This window comes from Quercus robur, chromosome 2 (assembly GCF_932294415.1).
Source record: "Quercus robur chromosome 2, dhQueRobu3.1, whole genome shotgun sequence".
NCBI classification, from domain to species: Eukaryota; Viridiplantae; Streptophyta; class Magnoliopsida; order Fagales; family Fagaceae; genus Quercus; species Quercus robur.
In genome coordinates, this window is record NC_065535.1 from 79624655 (window position 1) to 79647457 (window position 22803).

General features: G+C 33.2%; 4 protein-coding genes and 1 non-coding gene across 11 annotated transcripts; 2 read left to right on the forward strand and 3 right to left on the reverse strand.

The window, feature by feature from the left end:
* The first annotated feature begins 567 nt into the window (after nt 1-567).
* LOC126703872 (uncharacterized) lies at nt 568-2437 on the forward strand. The gene is made up of 3 exons (XM_050402935.1): nt 568-702; nt 1983-2136; nt 2231-2437. Exons 1-3 carry the CDS (start codon nt 568-570, stop codon nt 2434-2436), a joined length of 495 nt encoding a protein of 164 aa, XP_050258892.1. The 3' UTR covers nt 2437.
* Nucleotides 2438-4256: 1819 nt separating this feature from the next.
* LOC126703882 (uncharacterized) lies at nt 4257-5887 on the reverse strand. Its single transcript, XM_050402945.1, has 4 exons — nt 5672-5887; nt 5510-5608; nt 5062-5416; nt 4257-4456 (listed from the first exon to the last, which is right to left on the reverse strand). The coding sequence occupies exons 1-4, from the start codon at nt 5885-5887 to the stop codon at nt 4257-4259; spliced, it is 870 nt and encodes a 289-aa protein (XP_050258902.1).
* Nucleotides 5888-11850: 5963 nt separating this feature from the next.
* On the reverse strand, nt 11851-12663 carry LOC126703901 (uncharacterized). The gene has a single exon (XM_050402958.1). The coding sequence runs from the start codon at nt 12661-12663 to the stop codon at nt 11851-11853; it is 813 nt and encodes a 270-aa protein (XP_050258915.1).
* Nucleotides 12664-14402: 1739 nt separating this feature from the next.
* Nucleotides 14403-14475, reverse strand: TRNAA-UGC (transfer RNA alanine (anticodon UGC)). Its single transcript has one exon. It is a non-coding gene; the product is annotated as a tRNA-Ala (tRNA).
* A 1536-nt stretch (nt 14476-16011) lies between these two features.
* LOC126715200 (uncharacterized) lies at nt 16012-21229 on the forward strand. Of its 7 annotated transcripts, none has more exons than XM_050415691.1 (6): nt 16012-16155; nt 16249-16510; nt 16642-16728; nt 19807-19956; nt 20225-20422; nt 20917-21229. In XM_050415691.1, the coding sequence occupies exons 2-6, from the start codon at nt 16289-16291 to the stop codon at nt 21016-21018; spliced, it is 759 nt and encodes a 252-aa protein (XP_050271648.1). In that variant the 5' UTR covers nt 16012-16155; nt 16249-16288; the 3' UTR covers nt 21019-21229. The 7 variants fall into 7 exon arrangements, with proteins under 7 accessions (XP_050271648.1, XP_050271653.1, XP_050271650.1 ...); XM_050415696.1 differs by having other exon boundaries at nt 16249-16394; nt 16645-16728; XM_050415693.1 differs by lacking the exon at nt 16012-16155 and having other exon boundaries at nt 16173-16510; nt 16642-16719.
* Nucleotides 21230-22803: the final 1574 nt, after the last annotated feature.

Consider the following 22803-nt stretch of genomic DNA (forward strand, 5'->3'; position numbering starts at 1 on the left):
GGGATCTGACCCTAAATTATTCGAATGCAAAACTACCAGAGAATTTTTTTTTGTTGTTGTGGTTCCTCTTTGATGTGCTTGTTCTTTATAAAAACCATGATCAACGAGGAACCACAACTAAGATTGTAAAATGTTAAACTGAATCTAAGTGAAGCAATAGTATCACAAATAGGATCTTGTAGCCCGTAGTTGATTCCAAACCAAATCTTTTCTAAGGAATACATAATGAAATTCCTTCTAGAATATAATGGAATAGAAATCTGATTGATGATTTGATAAATTATACTCTGCATTGTATTTAATCATAGGAAGCACGATTCTATACATGTCAAAAGTTAAAATGTAGAGCACATTATACATTCAACAATGAACAAAGCAAATCAACATGTTGCTGTTACTGAACAGCTAAACATCTTTATGATTGCACTCAATTGCAAGCTCCCAGTAAAACCAAGCACAATATAAAAAGAAAGAAAAAAATGTGTACCTCAGAGACAACCACAAGCCCAACAAGGAAAATATACTGACTAATTAAAAATTTTGAAGTACAAGATCAAGACAATAGCAATGGCAAGAACTGCAATTATGGGGCCAATAATCCACTTGTTCATGCTCATTCTTTTTGACATATTAGTCATAATTCTCTTGCACTTTCCTGTGTTATCATCCACTCCATGCAGCAGAAATATAAGGAATCATCAGGTAAATACAGTGGCATGTATTTCAAAACTACTACTGTGGTGTGAAAATCATAGAATTTTGGAAGACAGCACAATAGTCATACCTATTACAGCTTAAACCTGAAGATAAAATAATGGACAAAGATCATAACAGTTCAATGCTAAGCACTAATGCTGAGACTGAAAATAAAAACAAACAAAAAGGGAAAACACACACACACACATACACACGCACATACCCTCCCAAAAAAAAATGTAAATGATATTCAAGAATGGCATGTAAATGTTTCAAAGTGAAGAACATCAGAGCATAATCAAATTACAGTTCCAAATATTACTCAAAGGAATAGTAATAGAAGGACTTTCCTTAATTCTGTCACCAGATTTGCCCAGTCTCTCCGTTGTCATCCCTAGTCTTGCTCTCTGATCAGCCAATGCCTATTGCATATGCATCAATTATTTGTGCCAAATGAAAATTCATGAACTCAAGGAAAAAGAATGTTGACAATATTCACCAGTTATCAGTCCTCCAAATAAGAGACTAAAAGTTCACCACAATTGGGAAGCAGAACAGAGTACGAATTTAAATAATAATAATATATAAAAATAAAGAATTAGACAGCGTGTCTCCCTGGACCCAATAACTTAGACTGCCATCATTCAAATGACAAAGTGAACTCCAATGGTAAATACAATGGCAATACAAGAAAATAGAAAATGGTGAGACAACCATTAGTTGCAGGACTGGGTACTGCCATACATCATTTTAGACCATAAGGGAGCATAAATCATACGCTACAGAGGGGATGAGATTGAGAAGCTTCCATGGGAGAACGGGAGTGATTGTCAAACTAAATAAAATGGGATGGCTTGAACTGCAACAACAACAGTCTTAGCCCCAAAACTATTGGGGCTGGCAAAACTTTAAGATGACTTGAAATGGAAGGACCAGGAAATCTGTCACAATAAAGTTTGATTCCAACAGGACATAAGCTTATACATATAACTCTACAAGACAAGCTTTATTGTTTTATGATCAACTGACAATCAGAAGATTCAAACAGATACATAGTTAATGGATCAATACCTATACTGTTATCGAAATAACATCAATCTCTTTATAATTTTAGCATATTCTTTACTAAATTAACATGCTAGCGTAGTACTGAATGTGTGCATACATATATAGATGGTCAACCTCTTTAGTTTCTCTCAAAAAAAAATTTTTTCTTGATATAGATACATTTATATAGATGTCTCTAACCTCTCTCTTACATATGTTTGAATGGTTAATTTTTCTAGGATGGGTGGAGAATTCAGATGCCACCCTTACAAATCTTGTTCCTAACAGTGTGGCCAATAATGGACATGCGTTTGACATGCAAATCAAATGGGAAGGAATACCCACCAGAAGTTCCTTGTGAGATCACAAAGGTTCTTGAGCTTGAAACAGTAAGCAACAACAAAACTAAGTCCATACTAGCTAGAAAAAGTTCTTCTTTCCCCTTCACACCTTGTAACATATATGAAAGACAATCTTTTGCAGACAGGATGGAAGCTTCTAGGGATCGAAAATGCTCTTGAATCATCTGGCTTCAATGTCAGTGTTAAAGGAGCCTTATACCCAGATAGACGAGGAACACAAAGCAGGATTAAAAATCAATTCGCGTTGAATTTAAGCTTTATTCTTCCACCTACACTTTTGGTTCATGAAGATGTTAGTCGAGCCATTGCAATGTCGGTAAGACCATATTAAAAGTGTGCCACCAAGGCATTTCTAATGCAAAAATTGTGTGTAAGGTTGTTTTCGTTTTGAAAAGTGTGCCACCAAGTCATTTCTAATGAAAAAATCGTGTGTAAGGTTGTTTTCAAGTAATATGAGATCCGTTTGATTGGAAAAGTGAAAAAATGAGAAGATAAAAAATGGGAAGGAGATAAAAAAAGTGAGAGGAAAGAGATTTAATTTTCTCTCATTTGTGTTTGGTTGAGAAGATGAAAAAGTTGAGAGATGAAAAACTTATTTGTTTGGTTGAGAAAAAAAATGAGAGATAAAAAAGAAAAGTTGGTTCAAATTTACAATTATGTCCCTATTAAATAAAACATAAAAGTAACACATTTTTTTAGCATAAAAATTGTGTATGTGCAAGTGGACAGAGAAAAAAAAAAAAGAAAAAAAAAAAAGCATGTAGAACGAAAACATTTTCGTCAGCATAGTTCAACTTCTAGCCCCCGATGATATGAAGCAAAAAGTTAATAGTGGAGTGCTTGCAGATTAATTGAATATATGGGGTCAGAATACCTAAAGAATTAACCTTTGCACCTCATGACAGTTAAGCATTTTAAGAATCATTCTTATAATAAGTTAAACCGTGCTAGCTTGTATACATTTGGTAAAGGACGACTATGTACTATATATGCTTTTTCTTTTTTTAATAGGAATGTACTATATATGTTGTTGCTTGAAAGTTGAAATCGGATTCTAAAATAAAAAATTAAAATTAAAAAAAGAAAAAAAGTTGAAACCGTTACAAAAATGAATAAAGAGTCTGTTTGGATAAACTATTTTAAAAATTGTATTTTTTAAAAATAACGTTTTTAAAACATATGTTTTGAAAACACTTGTTATCAAATCACACTTAACCGTTTGGTAAAACTTTGAAAAAATGTGGTTTCTATAAACTGAAGATTTAGATAAAATAGGTGTAAAATGTATGTGGTAGGTGTAATTGTTTGTGAGAATACAAGCTTTCTTAGAAAGAACTACTTACAAGACAAGATTTCGCACCAAATTGATGGGCTCTGCCACTGCCTAAACTAATAGGACTTCAAAAGTACAAAATATTCAACTAAGAAAAATAAGGGAACAAGCAATGTGATCACAATATGTAGATATCTTAATTCAAGTTCATACAAATAAGAAAGATTCAAATCACACAAACTCCTAAGTTAAATTACAAAAACTATAATTAGATAATTCATGCGAGGCAAACGCACTTACAAACATGAAGTTATCCTTCCATTGACTGGGAATGTGAATCAAGTTTTCAAATTTTTCTTCCTCCCTGTGATAATACATTTAATCTTTATTTATAGTAGACAAAACAATTACTGCACTTCTCCTTATTTTTTGGTAACTTCTATTGCACTCTGACTTAGTGGATAACTGACTGATATTCTCTTGTTATAACAGGTCTTGCAAGTTTTGTTTTTTGGGCCAGGCTTACACAGATCAAGATTTGGGCCACTGATCCAGATTTGGGCCATGTGAACAATGTTTATTTTTTTTATTTTATTTTTAGCCTAACACATGCCCCCTGTGCGTGATGGGCCTAAATTTAGGCCAATTGCGCATAAGTTAAAACGAAAGGGTAAAAGGAAAATAAAATTGGGGCTTTTAAGTCAAATCAATTTGCAGAACTAGGTTATCCTTCCTATCTAACTCCATTCATTCATCTTAGAACGCCTCCACCACTTTTTTTTTTTTTTTTTTTGCCTCTCTGCAAATTTCGATTTCTAGTTCTCCACTCAATCTGTTTTATCAAGATCAATTTGCAAACCCCTGATCTAAAGAGTCCTTCAAAACTCAGGTGGATGCCGGCGAAGATTGTCCATGATTTTGAAATTATTCGACTCGATCGAAGCTTGAACAACGTCGTGACTGTAATTCCGCATGATGCCGAGAGTTGGTGCGTACAAAATGAAGACATCTTCAAGTTCATCATTGATCCTAAGAAGACCAATTGGCTGGTTGAGAAATGAAGCTAGGAAACTCCATCCTAAACAGGGAGCTTTGGGTTTCATTCAAGTAGTTCAGGTAGCCACTGAAAAGGTCAAACTCTTCAAATTTAGAAAGAGCCTCGTTCTTGTTCAGCTGGTATTAACCCTTGAGAAGCAGCAGCTAAATCTTTCAAAACATGCACACCAAGATCATTGCCATGCTCCAGAGCATTTAGTTTCGGAACAACTTCGAACCAGGTACACTTGCCCGAACACCAATGTAGTAGACTAATTTCAATTTTGAAATCATATCTGCACTTCCGTCACATGCAAACCTTCCTTATTTTGAATTTTCTTCTATATATATTTATTGCATTGTGATCTATTATTTTAATCACTAATGCCCACTTTAGCCATTCATTTGGCCCTTGGAAACGTGCATACATGCATATCTATATCTGCACTTCCGTCAAATGCAATCCTTCCTTATTTTGAATTTTCTTTTAGATATATTTATTGCATTGTGATCTATTATTTTAATCACTAATGCCCACTTTAGCCATTCATTTGGCCCTTGGAAACGTGCATACATGCATATCTCAAAAAAATTTATGTGAGTAAGCCAATTCGTTCATACTTGGCTTATATAATTTTAGAAACTTGCCGTTAATGGATCTTGCATGTTCATTGCCACTAATATCCATCAACTTGTAAGCGTTTTTATCAAAGACCTCGCTGATTAAGAAAGGTCCATCCCAATTAGCAGACCATTTACCCAAATATGGATCTTTAACTCCTATAGGCAAAATAACTTTCCAAACTAAATCCCCAATGGCAAATGACTTTGCCTTAATTCTCTTGTTATATATCTCAGATATTTTTTGTTTTTGTACAACAATAGAATTTAAAGCTGCCATACGAGCCTCATCTATTTCATCAAGTTCTGCAAACATTGCATCTTGATAATCCAAATGAGTCAATTCATTTTGCCTTGTAATCCTCATTGATCTCACTGTAATCTACATGGGTAAAACTGCATCATGGCCAAAAACTAAAGAATATGGGGTAGTATTTATGCTCATTCTTTTTGAAGTTCTATATGCCCACAATACTTCAGACAACAAATCGTCCCAACTTGTAGGATTTCCAGCCACTATTTTCCTCAAATTATTCTTGATAATCTTATTAGTGGCCTCTGCCTGACCATTTGCCTATGCATAATATGGTGTGGAATTCAAAATTCGAATACCATATTCTTGTGTGAAGGCCTTTACCCTGGTTCCATTAAAGATGGTTCCATTGTCCACTGTTATAGATTGAGGAATTCCAAACCTGTGGACTATCATTTCTTTTATAAATTGAATAACATCAAACTCTCTCACTTCCTTATAAGGTTTTGCTTCAACCCACTTTGTAAAGTAGTCTGTTGCAACGATTATGAAGCAGTTTTTCTTTCTTGAGATTGGTCTGATTTTTCCAATTAAATCCATTGCCCATCCTCTAAAGGGCCATGGTTTTATTATCGCATGAAAATCTGAAGCAGGAATCCTAGGAATTGGACCATGTTTTTGGCATTCTACACAACCTTGTGCATATTTAATGCAATCTTTCAATACAGTTGGCCAATAGTAACCATATCTGTGTATCAACCATTTCATTTTTATGCCTGATTGGTGTGGACCACATATGCCTTCATGGACTTCTGCTAAGACTTGCTTTGATTCATCATCACTAATGCATTTCAATAGGATGCCATCAACACCTCTTTTGAATAAAATTTCGTCTTGGTCTCCCATTAAAACAAATTTTCTAGCTTTAAGTTTTAAAGCATTATTTGTACAACCACTTGGGTTTTTTAAGTAATCAATGATTGGGTTTCTCCAATCATTAACTTGGGTATCAAGATGAAAAACCTGGGTCCCTAATTCCCTATCAATAACTGATGGGAGTATCCTTTTACTTAAACATGGGGGACTTTGTGCAACCTGATTGGTCTCTTCATGTCCAGAAGCACTCTATGCCATGCGATTGGCTTCCTCATTCTTACTTCTAGGGACATGGTTTAACTTAGCATTGCTAAACTGTTCTAGCAGTTGTCTTGCAGCCACAAAGTATGGTGCAATGGACGGGCTGCAACATTTATAATCACCAGTGAGTTGTCTAATTACTAACTGTGAATCCCCATAAACCTCTACACTTTTTATTCCCATTTCCAATAGTATCTCTAACCCAATGATCAAAGCCTCATACTCAATTTGATTGTTAGAATAATTCCCCTCTTAACTTAAAGGCCATTTGGGTTTTAATCCCCATTGGAGATTCTAAAATCACACCAACACCTGCCCCATATGTGGTACGTGAACCATCAAAATTTAATTTCCAAGGGGCTAAAGCTACAAACATGGTTTCATTTATATCTGTAACTTCATCGCATGGATGATCTGCCAAAAAATCAGCTAAGGCTTGACCTTTTATTGCTTTTTGTGGTACATAAACTAAATGAAATTCCACTAAAGCTAAACTCCATTTACCCATTCTACCACGCAAAATAGGTCTAGATAGCATATATTTCACTACATCAGTTTGTGCGATAATATAAGTTACATGAGAAAGCATATAATGTCTTAGCTTAGTAGCAGTAAAATACAAAACCAAACATAGTTTTTCTATCATTGAATAATTTAATTCTGCTTTATTTAATAATCTACTTAAATAAAAAACAGCCTGTTCAAGGCCCTTATCATTGTCTTGAGCCAGCAAACTTCCAATAGAATCTTGGGTTGCAGATATATATAACTTTAAAGGTTTCCCACTTCTTGGAGGAATCAACACTGGTGGTGTGGACAAATATCTCTTAATTGTATCAAAGACCAATTGATGCTCTTCATTCCAAGTAAAATCTTCATGGTCTTTCAACCTTAATAAAGGGGAAAACACTTTGGTTTTACCTGCAACATTAGAAATAAACCTTCTTAAAAAATTAACTTGGCCTAAGAACCTTTGTAACTCTTTTTTATTAGAAGGAGGTTTAGCCTGCATGATTGCCTTGGCCTTGTTTTGGTCTATCTCAATTCCTCTATTATGCACTAGAAAACCCAGAAAATTTCCTGCTTGCACCCCAAAGGCACATTTAAGAGGATTCATTTTTAATTGATGTTTCCTCATCCTCAAAAAGGCTTTCTCTAGGTTTTTTAGATGGGTATTAAAGTCTTGAGATTTAACCACCACATCATCTATATAAACTTCCATAAACTTTCCAATCATATCATGGAAAATTAAATTCATGGCTCGCTGATAAGTCGCACCAGCGTTTTTTAAGCCAAATGGCATTACTACCCATTCAAATGTTCCAATAGAACCTGGACATCTGAAGGTAGTTTTGTGGACATCCTCTTCTGCAATGAAGATTTGGTTGTAACCTGAATATCCATCCATAAAAGACAACAGTTTGTGTCCTGCCACTCCATCTACCAATACATCTGCAATTGGCATAGGATACTCATCTTTGGGTGATGCTGTATTTAAGTTCCTAAAATCTATGCATACATGTAATTTGCCATTTTTCTTAAGAACTGGAACTATATTTGAAAGCCATTCTACATACCTAGCTGGCCTTATGAATCCTGCTTGCAATAGTCTTTTGATTTCTTCTTTCACTTTCAAAATAACCTCATTCGCCATCCTGCGAGGTGGTTGTTGGAGTGGAATGTGCTCCTTCTTGATTGGAAGTTTATGCTCTACTAGTGTTCTGTCCAAACCTGGCAATTCAGTGTAATCTCATGCAAAACAATCCTTAAACCTCTTCAACACAGCCAGCACTTCATTGAATTGTTCCTGTGTAAGGTGACTACTAATATATGTCACTCTCCTTTCTTCTTCAGTTCCAAGATTCACTTCTATCAAAGGATCTTGAACTTCTGCTTTCAAGTCATCCATTTGGATGGGAGCTTTACTTAGAGAATTTAAACCAATTTTAACTTGGTTTCCAATGTCTCTTTCTTCTTCCAATACACGTTCTGCCAAGAACATACTTTGTTCTATTTTATTTTCAAGAATGTAACTTATTACTTTGTCTTCAGCCAGTTTAATGGCCCTTAATTTCCTTGGAGTAAGTGAACTACTCATCACTAACAGGTTCCTCAATTATATTTGGCATTTGTGGCTCTACAATGTTGTCGTTAAACCATTCCTTGCCAATTTCTTGGTCAGTAACATCTTCTCCAGTAGAATATGGTTGTTCTCCAACCATTTCTACCATTGTTGGCTTGCCATTGTAACCAAATCCTGTCAGTTTCAAAATTCCAACATTTTTGTTATATAATTGAGCATCAATTGTATTATTACATGCTTCGAATGGCCTATTATCAGCCTTCACCAATTCAACAGAATTATCTTCATTCCAAAACATTAGAGATTGATGTAGGGAGGAAGGTATCACCCAATTTGAATGTATCCATTCCCTTCCTAGCAAAGCATTATAAGCTGCCTTAGTATGAACAACAAAAAAGGCAACATTTGTAATCTTATTCCCTACCTTTAATTCTACAGGTATAATACCTCTAGTTTTAGTAGATTCACCAGCAAAACCACTGACTAAAACATCTGACCGAATTAAATCTGCCTCTATTTTATTGATTTTTTTCAACATTCCCCAAGGCAAAATATTAACTGCAGCACCATTATCTACTAAAACTCTATTAATAGGTATTCCATCCATGTGAACTTTAATGAATAAAGGCTTTAAATGCTGTGACATTATTTTAGATGGTTTCTCAAAGATAATTTTACCTGGTGGAAATTCTAGCTTTGCCTCTGCTTTAGGTTCTAAATTCTCCATCTCTTCATCTGTTAATAGGATATGACATGCCCCTTGAGCATTTGAGCCTTTAGAACTATGCTCTTCATCTTCAATAATGTTCTGATTTGCCATAAACTCTATTGGCAATGTGATCACATTACATTCCATATTACTGGAATTTTCTTTTTTTAGTTCCAATTCGAGTTCCTCTCCAAAGTCATTGAATGCTTCCAAATCATCCCAGCCTTCAATATCTTCAAGGCCTTCCATCATATTTGCATCTCCAAGTTCTTTCACAAACTCGTTTCCTTCAAACTCCTCAAATGGAATGATCGAATTGATTGTACCTTTGCTTTTTTCTTCAGTTTCTGATTCAGCCAATCTCTCCTCTTGCATCTCTTTTTCTTTCGATATTTCTTTTCCTTTTATTTCATTTTTTGGCCTTCTTGCAATGTATACAGTGACTGTGTTATCATCCATTTGATTAGACCCCAAATCACTTGTATATCTCTCTAATTTTTTGTGATCTTGTCGCACTAGTTCTTGGTTCTCTTCTTTAGGTAAATCTTGAACCATTTCACTTTGTGCGAGTTGCTTTGATTCAAACATTCTTTGCTGCATATTATTGTCACTTTTGGCTTTTTGCATACTCGTTTCATTGCCTATCAACCGAATAGCACTTGGTGACGTCTTCACATATTTAGAAGTTAATGTGCCTCCTTTTTGCGGTATTTCAACTTTAATTGCTTTCGCCTTGTTAAGTGGTGCATCATTAGAATTTTCAGGAGTTTGTCTTGGCTCTTGTGACTTATACATTTGCTGTCTAAGCCAGCGTCTCCTTTGTGTTCTTGTCATTTGTGGGAAATATGGGTTATATCCATATTTAAAATGACGCTTTTGTGGTGGTTTAACACTGACAGATTCCATGGAGTACCATTTATTTGGCTCCCCTATTGGAGGTTTGAAGGTGCGAAGTTGTTTTGGCTTTTCTACTCTTGAAAACACTGATTCAGCTTTTTTAGGTTCAACAATTGGCTCAAAACCAGTATCACTTTGAGGAGATTTTATCCCAACAGCCACTTTTCCAAAAACTCGCGCCATTATGCGACTACACCGCTCACATAAGCAATCATCTTCATCAGAATCAAAAACCTAATCATCTGAAAAAGAATTATGCTTTTGTAATGCTTCTTTATAAGTTGTAGGCCTTGGTTGTTCTACCATTTTAGCCTTTCCCTTATTTGTTTGGGCATTCTTGCCCTGAAAAAAGTTTTCTTTACCATGCAAGCCATATTTATTTACTCGCATAGAAGATCCTTCATTAATTTTTAGTCTCTTTATCCCTTGGGTGAGGTGCAATGATTGTTTACCCTGCACACTAACACATTGATATACATTACATTTTGAGTTCTCATTATTTTTGAAGCTACTAATCAAAGATTCAAAATCAGCTGAAATCATATTTAAATCATGCAAAGGTGGAAAGGGATCAATATCTGCTTTCATTTGCTCTTTAGGCTTTTCAAGGAATTTCAAGATTCCTCTTTCAATTTTATCTTGAATAACATTCCTAAAGGTTACACAATCTTTTGTTTGATGTGTAAATGCATTATGCCATTTACAATAATCCCTACCATGTGTTTCTGCCTTTGCTGGTATTTTGTGTCTACCTACCAACTTTACCAACTTGGCTTCTAACAACCAATCAAAGATTTCACCAGACTTCTCTATGTCAAATGAGTAATCTCTTATAGGTGCTGAAAGTTTATATGCTGACTTAGCCTTAATGTTTTTCTTATCTAGTACATCACATACTTGGGGATTATGACCTATAAATTCTGCAATGTCTACTTCATAGTTAGGGTCATGAAAATAAGTCCCATATGTAGAATTATTCTTGTTTCTCTCTTCTTTAATGAGACTTTCATACCTAGAAGCCCTATCAGACAATTCGTACAGATCAAAGAATGTCACCCCTTCGAATTTTTTTCTAAATTCGAAATCTAAACCATCTACAGCAAACTTGACATATTCTCTCTCTAGGAGAACAATTTGACAACGCATGCAAGCTCTTTTAAACTGCATAATGAACTGCTCTACAGTTTCATCTGGCCTTTGTCTTAATCTTGCCAAATCAGCAATTGACACTCTCAAACATGTGCGAGAGAAATGTGTTTGGAATTTGTCCTCTAATTCAGCCCATGAATTTAGAGAATTAGGAGGTAGAGATGAATACCAAGCAAATGCTTGTTCAGTCAAAGAGCTTGGGAATAATTTCATCTTACAATTTTCATTGTTTGAGACCTCTCCGCACTGTATTGTGAATCTGGACATATGTTCCAATACAGTCTTGTCATCTTCTCCAGAAAATGTAGTAAATTCTGGGATTCTAAATCCTCTTGGATATGGTTCTCTATCAATCCACTCTAGATATGGCTTCCTATAAATTGGCCTACGTCTTCGAAATGTTGGACCATGTGTGTGTTCCATGATTTCTAAGATTTGGTCCATTCTATTGTGGACTTCATCATTATGACCATTATAATTATGTGCCTCTACTTGATTTCGTTCTAAATTATTTTGTTCGATTTCAAATCGACCATTATGATGATTATTTCTTTCCAAGGCCATTCTATTGTTTTCAGCCCTCTGCCTTCACTGTGCAAATCTAGGATTTGCTCTATTTCTAGTAGCATTATCCCTTCTTGGATATTGCTGAAATTGAGCCATTTCATGCCCAAGTTCATTCTCTTGACCATTGTCAAACCCATTATCCATAAATAATTCTGGGTTTCCATCATTCCTAGGGAAATCAATGTCATCTAAAGGGATTTCTACTCCTGAGTTATTATTATTCCTTTGAGGAACTCCATTGTGATGATTGTTTCTCATGCGATGGTTATTTCCTCGAAGAACATTTTCTGTTCTTATTGGAACATTCATAGTCACATGATCATTATTCTCATTTCTGTGATAATTTTCAATATGAGGAACATTTTCTGTTCTTGGTGGGTTAATCAAATGAAGGATGTTTTCCATTCTTGGGGAATTCTCAGTAAAAGGGACGTTTACTAATCCTAAAGGAACTTCCATATTTTGGAAATTCTCAAATAAAGGATTACTATTCACTCCTGAACCCACTCCACCGACAAAGTCATTATTTGCTCCTACGTTTGGCTGATTTAAGTGTCTATCTTTACCATTTGCAACAATGACTCGATGAACCAGATTTTGGTTTTCTTTAAGTTGTTTCATCTCATCACTCATGTAGTCAAAACGTGCAACTACATCATCTTTCATTTGATTAAATTGTCTCAGAATTACCTCTAAAAAATTTGGATTTAAATCTGAGTGTAATCCATTATGTCCAGATTCACCATGCTCTGTAATAGGCCGTGAAACTGGATTTGGTTCTGTAGAATTAGAAGAACCAGAATTATTCTCATTGCTATTGCTATTATTCCTCATTTTTCTTGTAAGGACTGGCATGTACTCCCACTGTGGTCGCCAATTTGTTTGTGAGAATACAAACTTTCTTAGAAAGAACTAACAAGACAAGATTTCGCACCAAATTGATGGGCTCTGCCACTACCTAAACTAATAGGACTTCAAAAGTACAAAATATTCAACTAAGAAAAATAAGGGAACAAGCAATGTAATCACAATATGTAGATATCTTAATTCAAGTTCATACAAATAAGAAAGATTCAAATCACACAAACTCCTAAGTTAAATTACAAAAACTATAATTAGATAATTCATGTGAGGCAAACGCACTTATAAACATGAAGTTATCATTCCATTGACTGGGAATGTGAATCAAGTTTTCAGATTTTTCTTCCTCCCTGTGATAATACCTTTAATCTTTATTTATAGTAGACAAAACAGTTACTGCACTTCTCCTTATTTTTTGGTAACTTCTATTGCACTCTGACTTAGTGGATAACTAACTGATATTCTCTTGTTATAACAGGTATTGCAAGTTTTGTTTTTTGGGCCAGGCTTACACTGATCAAGATTTGGGCCACTGATCCAGATTTGGGCCATGTGAACAATGTTTATTTTTTTTATTTTATTTTTAGCCTAACAGTAATTTACCAAAATGGACATGACTTTGTTGTTAAGGCTCCTTTGTCATCTTGTAACTTGTAAGGCATATAATAATAGCATATTTTTTTATATAGGGTAATGACTTGTTATAAAATAAGAAAAAGTTTTCTTAAAAAAAAAAATAAAAAAAAAAAAAAAAAGAGAGAGGAAAAGAAGGACACCCACTTTAATGTTTTATATTTACTTGTATTTTTTCTTTTTTGCAAAAGAATCAATCTCCTAGACTCCTACCACAATTTTAGCCCATGTATATCTTCCACGGGCCTACCACCACATCACTACTTTTCTACTTGCTTGTCTCCCTGATCTCATCCCTACGGCGCCGCCCATTAATATTCTTTAGCTCCAATTTTCACCCTGCCCATAAGATTCTAATCAAGCAAAACGGTGAGGACAACTAGTCCTTGCAAAGGCAACAAAGCAACAAGCTAAGAGAGACAAGGGAACAAAAAGTGAACAACTGGAGGCAGACAGGAGATAGACAGAGGCAACTGGGCAGAAGCACAGAGGAGATACATGGTGTCAAGGCAATAAACTTTTCTTAAGTATTTTGGTCAATATGCTATTTTGTGAGGATATTTTGAGAATTTCACACTTTTTTACACAACTTTGATAGTAAACTCGTATTTGCGTTTTTGAAAAAACTTGAGTTTATTGTGTTTTGAAAACTCCGAGTCGGGCTTGAGTAATATTGTTTGTATTTTTTTGAAGCATGTGTGAATAAAAAAGTATGTGAAAATACGTGTGATATTATTTAAAAACTAAAGACATGTTAAAATGTTCTACCAAACTAGCCCTCAATTTTTGGCAATTTTGAAAACGTGATTTCTTTATAAACAGAGTACCAAACGTTTCACTTCTATCATTTTCATACATAAATGCACGTTTTGATTATCAAAACGCTTATCCAAATAATATCACTTCAGAAAACTTTGGATTCTAAAAGTGGACATTAAATTCAGAAAGTTTGAAGATTTGAATCATTAATTCTTTGATGCGTCTGGGGTGGAAGTGTAATGAAGAATTTCAGTTTTGTTGCATCTTATTCAAAAGATATAAAAAGATAAAAAGTAAAAATCTTAAGAAGCTTACGCAGATGGAGATGCGGGGGATCGAACCCCGTGCCTCTCGCATGCAAAGCGAGCGCTCTACCATTTGAGCTACATCCCCATTTGCCTATTTTGTTGTCAAAGATCGTTTTAACTGTGAAAGTCCAGGGGCTATTTCAACGAGTTATTTAAGTTTGGAGGAAAATAGCAGATTTGCAGTGTACTAAAAGAATATCAAAATAAAAACATGTTTTGAAAAGTGTGTCACCAAGGCATTTCTATAATGCAAAAAGAGTAATTCTTGTGCCATTGCCTTTTGGTGTGACAAGAATTTTTTATGCAAAAATCGTGTGTAAGGTTGTTTCTGGGGAATATGAGATCAGCCTTGGCATAAATTTTTGAGAGAAAATTTCCACGTGAAGCTCACCAACTTTAGCCTAGGTAGTGTAGTATATGTACACAATTATCAAAACTTGCGTGCGCAAGGTTAAGTTAGTCAAAGGGTTTTTAACTTTTTGAAAATCAAGAAAAAAAAAAGGTTCATATTTTTCTTGCTTAGCCTAAATCTCTTTAATAAAACCCCTTAAAGATTCGTTATTAAGAAACGTAATTAAAGTTATAAGGAATACAAAATGAGCTTTCTAGGCACTTAATCACATTATTAAATTCAATGATCTAATGATCAAAATTTGAGAATATATATACCATACATCGAATCATTCAAATTTTCATTTACCGTATAACCACGCACAATTAATGCAAATATATTGTGTTGTTTTTTGTTTAGTGTGCAGGCAAATTATACTGTTGAGACTGAGTAAACTAGCTAGGGGCAATCTTGTTTGCATTGGCAAACGTAGCCACGTCAATAACGTTGTAAAGACTGATTGAGTTATATCTCTTAAAAAAAAAAAAAGTTGTGTTAACGGGCACCGTGTGGTGCCCGTTAAGCACACTTTTTCCTGACATAATTTATGTCTTTTTTTCAATTTATATTACTTTTTCAGTTTTGTATGTACTATTTAAGATTTTTTTTGACTTTTTCTGACAAATTTTTGGTGCTGGTTAACGTTGTCCAAAAAACAATTTACTTTTGATAGTCGACTGACGACCAACATGTGGGTTGCATCCACATCAGTTGTCTGAATCTCAATGCCAAAAATATGGAATCATGCAATGAATAAGTATGTCGCTATGTGTCACTTATCAAAAAAAATAGAATACGGATGTCGGTATGTGTCAATTGTCATAGATCAATGAAAATTACTGAGAGGGGAGGGGTTGGTAAAGTGATGTAAAAATATGTACTGAGTAAAAAAGTGTTGTAAAAATATATGTTGTATTGTTTAAATAATAAAAATTGTTATTCAAACAATATTATCAAATTAGCCTTAAATAATTATTAATTTCTAACTAATCTCAATAAACAAAAAACTAAATTCATCAAATTTCCGGCCATAATTAAAGTAATCATATAATTATAGAATCGTGTCAAAAAAAATTAAATGAAAAATTACAAAATAACATAGAATGAATGAGGCTCTGACACCACATGTTGAAAATTTAAAACAGCAAAAGAAACAATCATTGTTGTTAGTGGTTTTTGGTACAACCCAACTAACTGAACTTGTGGCCAAATGTATGTACACATATATAATTATTGCACTCCATTAATGAATGTTTACATAAATCTGCAGTAATTTGCAAAGTTTCATAGTCGACATTTTAAGGGACACAAACCATCCCCGTCGTGTCTATATGTCCTTCACTCCTTAACCAGCTACATATATAGTGCAGTAGAGTACGTACTATATATATATCACTCATTTTTGCAGTAGGTAATTTTAATTTGCATTATTATTATAATAATTATTATTTTTTTGTTGCTTGCTAGTATTAACATCTTTGAAAGGTGAACAAATTCTCTGCAACTGATGATGGGTGAGGTTGCCCTTGCAAGTCTTTCCTCTACATTCAAGTCTCCATTATTGCTCCATGGATCAAGAACCCGATGTGCACTTGGCAAAGAAGAGAGAAAGGGTAAGCAGAAGAACCGTAGCTACCATGAAAAGGCACCATGGAAGCCATTTAATCAAAAGCCTATAAAATACTCTTCTAGATTCACTTCAGATCTTCCTCTCTCTGAGTCACCTTGGGTATCTCTCTCTTTTTTTTTTTTTTTTTCTTTTTTGTTTGAATAATAATTAAATAATTAAAATTCATCGTTTTTTATCGGCTTAAAATTTTGAGGTGTGTGATACTTTGTTATACTAGTTTTTGGTTTTAGCAGGCTTCTTTTGATCAGTATTTGGAGAACGAGTCCAGAATTCTCAAAGCAACCTTTACAGATGGAGAAAAAATGCAAGTTAGTGAGGTGTTTGACTGCCCTACTTCCACTTTCTATGATTTTTTTTTTTTTTTTTTATACCATAAAAATATTGTTCAAACTGAGATTTTCTTGGCAGAGTTTGTTATGTTAGAATTATGTGGGCCATGAACTATCTTATGATGCATCTATTATCAGAAAAAAAAAATTTTGTGAAATTATAAACAGTATTTTTATGTTGAAATAATATTAGTATATCTAATTTTTTTTTTTAGAATACTAAATATTTTTAATACACACGGAAAGATAAGAAGAGGTCTTAAAGAAACTGACAGTGATATAACCCACTAATTTAATAGACTACTTTGATTCAATAGACTATGGTTATGAATGAAATCATTGTAATTCTTAACTTAACCGTATCCATCAATGATATAGTCTATCATAATAGGTGCATTAGGGGATAGAGTCACGTTATCAAAATAAAAGATATTCTTGGTCCCACCCCCCCCCACAAAAAAAGTGTCAAATGTTTTGATTTTAATTTCTAACATTCAATTCTCAGCCCAAAAAAAAAAAAAAACATTCAAAAGATTTCACCGTTTAAGAAATCAAAAGTGATATTTCATAAATGAGAATAAAACTATAAGTATATCCTATTAGAAAAAATATAAATCTATCATTTTTATTTAGTAAAAAAAGTGAAAAAATTTTAAAATTCTCAACTTTTTTTTTTGAGAAGATTAAAATTTTCAACTTTGTATGGCAATTAGGTATTGAAATTTATTTATATGATATTTTTTAGAAGAATGATATCTAATTAAAACTAAAAATTCTAAATTTTTTTTTTTAAATTAATAAGTTAAAAGAGAAATTGAATCAATAATCTTCATATGATATCAGTTTATTATTTTCCTAGAAAATATGATATTCTTTCGCTAACATTCAAGCAAACACAGATGTATTACATTATATTTTTTTTATTAGATATGTATTTTGAAAATCTAATCGTTAGATTGCATGTTCTTATTACATTCTTCATGTTTGCAAAATTTCAGGGAGATTAAAGATCAATAGTTATGTTATCAATGATATATTTAAATTTCAAGTTTTTATGGTAAAATATTTTGCACAAAAAATAGGTTTATTGAACGAATAGCAAATAAAATCTTATTTAAACAAAATTTAACATTCATGTTAAAAAATAAATAAATAAATAAATAAAAACCTATAATCCAATTGTTAGATTTTCAAAATTCGCATTCAATAAAAAGATATACGACAAGTTTAGAGGGTTTCACTCCAAACTAGTCTGGAGAAAAATCTTGTCCTATGTGTCTTTATTTATTTATTTCTCTCTCTTTCTCTCTCTCTCAAACAATAAATCTAAATATTGTTGGACCATGATGGAAAGGAAGTGCAAGTCAAAAATAGGTCTGATTATGAAAAATAATATAAGAGTTTGTCTTTTGATGGCTAGTTTGTAACATTCTTAACAATCCTTTCATAATGAGACTCATGCACATTGAGTGTGGCATCATTACCCTCACTACGTCATTATGAATAACTTAATAATAATAATAATAAGAAAAGTGTATGCATAATTATAATCTATCATTTTTAATAACATTTTTCATTCTTGTTATCTTTTTTTAAATATAAAATGTAAAAGGAATTGTAAACTTTGACATCTTAGAGGAATTGTCAAGGTTAAATAATTTTTGGTATAATTGTTCTAGAAAATTTTACAATCTTCGATAGTACAATAATGTTGCACTTCCTCCCTTTAACATGAACAATAGGTCCCATATGAATTTAATTAATAGATACTTAACTATGTGAGAAGGGAGAGTATGAAAGTATTTTACCATTAGAATATGATTTAATTTTCCCTTAAATAAATATGATTTAATTACTTGAACTTTATAGAACAACCAAGTATTGGTAAGGAACTACCGCACACTCTTGGTGCGATGATCACTCCACAAGTATAAGTGCTTGTGGAGTGTGGGGGACAAGGGTTGTAGTTTAAGTCTTCAGGAGGAAGATTTACACACATATACACTTATATTAGGATAGAGTAGAATTTCTATCTTGTATTAAAAAAAAAAAAAAAAAAGTATTGGTTAGGAGTTACATGAACTAGATGAATCTTAAATAATATTATTAATTAATGAATCTAACATAAATTTTATTACATAAAATAGTCATAAAGTTTTTAGGGAGGATATTATGGTTGGTCATGTCCTCTCTAGAAATAATAAATTACATGTCAAAGGCCACACATGCAAGGGCGTAGAAGAGAAATGGCTTCTTGATTATAATTAGCTAGGGAGAGCTTCCTAATTACTTGTAATGTTCTTGAATAGTATAAACTTGTAAGAAACTTCTCACATTTTGAAGTTGATTTTTGTTATATTTATTCCTGATATAATTGTTTATTCATAAATGTTTAATATTTGTTTCTCTTGAGTTAACTTCTAAGTAAAATTCCATCATATTATTGTTAACTATCAACGACCTATGAATCTAATTTTTTTTATTGATTAAAGAGTGATGCTAAAAACATTACAGGACTATAAATTAATTTATATGTTACCAAAAACCATCAATTTAAAAAAATAAGTGTTACTTTCGCCACATTTTTATAACAGACCTTAGGTGGTAAATTGTTATTAGTTCTAAATTAAATTTACCATTGATTTTTTTTTTTTTTTTGCCACTTAAGATTTGTTGTGAAACGTTGTGAAAATGTTGTGAATGTAGCATTTCTCTTCGAAAAAAATAATTCAAACATTTATTTATTATGTTCTTAAAGTGACTTCAATCACATTTATTGTCAAATCAATTTGTAAACTTTTTGTAATAAAATTGATAATAACTTTAGCATTTTACTTGTAGTATGCTTTAATGGGATAGTCGACCTCTTTTTTTTTTTTTTTTTTTTTTTTTGGGGGGGGGGGGGGGGGTGGGGTGGGGTGGGTGGTGGTGGTGGTGATGGTGTGCGGGAGATAGTCGACCTCTTTAGTTGCTCTAAAGAAAATGCTATTTTTCTTATTAGGAACATATGAGTATATGACTCTAACCTCTTTCTCATACATATGTTTTTATGCTTAATTTTTGTAGGACGAATGGAGAATTCAGCTGCCACCCTTACAATTCTTGTTCTTAACAGTGCAGCCAATAATTGACATGCGGTTGAGATGCAAATCAAAAGGGAAGGATTACCCTTCAGCAGTTCCTTGTGAGATCACAAAGGTTCTTGAGCTTGAAATGGTAAGCTACAATAAAAAGTTAAAAACAAACTAAGAGCGCATACAAAAATAAACGTGACCGGCCCTAATTAGTTTATTGAGTATCCATGATTGGTCCTAAAATTTTAGGACAAAGACTTGATTGTTGTTATTATTATTGTTATTATTATTGTTGTTGTTTTTCTTTGGATAAATCATAAATAGCATACTAGAAAAGTTGATATATGAATTTAAATATATATTTGCTGCTTCACCTTCCCACATAAATATGAAAAGCTAATCTTTTACAGACAAAATGGGAGCTCCTAGGGCTTGATGATGTTCGTGAGTCATTAGGCTTCAGTGCCAATGCTAAAGGAGCCATATACCCTGATAGACGGGCAACACAAAGCTGGATTAAAACTCAATTCGAGCTTAACATAAGCTTTGTTCTTCCACCTTCACTTGCTTTGGTTCCTAAAGATGTTATTCAAGACATTGGAGTGTCAGTAAGTCCATCAAATCTAAGTGCTATTTACATCTCTCTTTGTTTTCACTATTACAATTTCTTGAAGTATATCATATATACTATTTGTAAGTAATAATACACAATTGATAAACTACTTCAGATATACGTGAGGACTGAGTAATGCTAAGAATCACAAAATTTTCACAATTTTTTTTTGCAACTATTGATATGCATAGTAAGTTGTGATTAAACCAACATCACTTTCACACAGTCCCATCACTATTAGTTTAACTCAATTTTTATTAAAACATTAATTACATGTCAACTCATCAATTATGAAAAAAATTGTTTAAAAAAAAAAATTGTTTTCTTGAACTTGAGTATAGTTCACCAGGCCTTATGAGGCTGCAAGTCTGCAACAACTACTACCACATCATTATCAATTCAAGTTCCTTGTTAGTTTGTCCAGAAAATTACTATTAATTTCCATTGTTTTTAGCCATAAATTTACTAGGAGATTGTATCCAACAACAGGTGATCCAAAGATTGGTGGATGACAAGAAGCAAAAAGCTAATGATGGAGTGCTTGTAGATTATGATAAATTCAAAAGGGAGAAACTCAAGAATCTGGTTTAAGCCTAGTGATTCTTGAATATGAGGTCAGAAGGCCAAAATAAGTTAATTCATAGTAGCTTACATTATTCAGCAAAGGAAAGCTTTGGCGACTGAAAGTTGAAGTTAAATTTAATAAGATAGAAGTGGATTTGCATCATTCTTTGATACATTTGGGGTTGAAGTGTAACGAAAATTTCAGTTTAGTTTCATCTTCTTGCAAATATTGAACAAATAAGTCATTAGTGAAGCTAACATATGGAAATGCAGGGGATCTAACCCTAAATAATCCGAATGCAAAACTACCAGAGAATTTTTTTGTTGTTGTTGTGGTTCCTCGTTGATGTGCTTGTTCTTTATAAAAATCGTGATCAATGAGGAACTGCAACTAAGATTGTAAAATGTTAAACTGAATCTAAGTGAAGCAATAATATCACAAATAGGATATTGTAGCCCGTAGTTGATTCCAAACCAAATCTTTTCTCTAAGGAAAACATAATGAAATTTCTTCTAGAATATAATGGAATAGAAATCTGATTGATGATTTGATAAATTATACTCTGCATTGTATTTAATCATAGGAAGCACGATTCTGTACATGTCAAAAGTTAAAATGTAGAACACATTATACATTCAACAATGAACAAAGCAAATCAACATGTTGCTGTTACTGTACAGCTAAACATCTTTATGATTGCACTCAATTGCAAGCTCCCAGTAAAACCAAGCACAATATAAAAAGAAAAAGAAAAAAATGTGTACCTCAGAGACAACCACAAGCCCAACAAGGAAAATATACCGACTATTCAAAAAATTTGAAGTACAAGATCAAGACAATAGCAATAGCAAGAACTGCAATTATGGGGCCAATAATCCACTTGTTCATGCTCATTCTTTTTGACATATTAGTCATAATTCCCTTGCACTTTCCTGTGTTATCATCCACTCCATGCAGCAGAAATATAAGGAATCATCAGGTAAATACAGTGGCATGTATTTCAAAACTACTACTGTGGTGTGAAAATCATAGAATTTTGGTAGACAGCACAATAGTCATACCTATTACAGCTTAAACCTGAAGATAAAATAACGGACAAAGATCATAACAGTTCAATGCTAAGCACTAATGCTGAGACTGAAAATAAAAACAAACAAAAAGGGAAAACACACACACACATACACACGCACATACCCTCCCAAAAAAAATGTAAATGATATTCAAGAATGGCATGTAATTGTTTCAAAGTGAAGAACATCAGAGCAGAATCAAATTACAGTTTCAAATATTACTCAAAGGAAAAGTAATAGAAGGACTTTCCTTAATTCTGTCACCAGATTTGCCCAGTCTCTCCGTTGTCATCCCTAGTCTTGCTCTCTGATCAGCCAATGCCTATTGCATATGCATCAATTATTTGTGCCAAATGACAATTCATGAACTCAAGGAAAAAGAATGTTGTCAATATTCACCAGTTATCAGTCCTCCAAATAAGAGACTAAAAGTTCACCACAATTGGGAAGCAGAACAGAGTACGAATTTAAATAATAATAATATATAAAAATAAAGAATTAGACAGCGTGTCTCCCTGGACCCAAGAACTTAGACTGCCATCATTCAAATGACAAAGTGAACTCCAATAGTAAATACAATGGCAATACAAGAAAATAGAAAATGGTGAGACAACCATTAGTTGCAGGACTGGGTACTGCCATACATCATTTTAGACCATAAGGGAGCATAAATCATACGCGACAGAGGGGATGAGATTGAGAAGCTCCCATGGGAGAACGGGAGTGATTGTCAAACTAAAT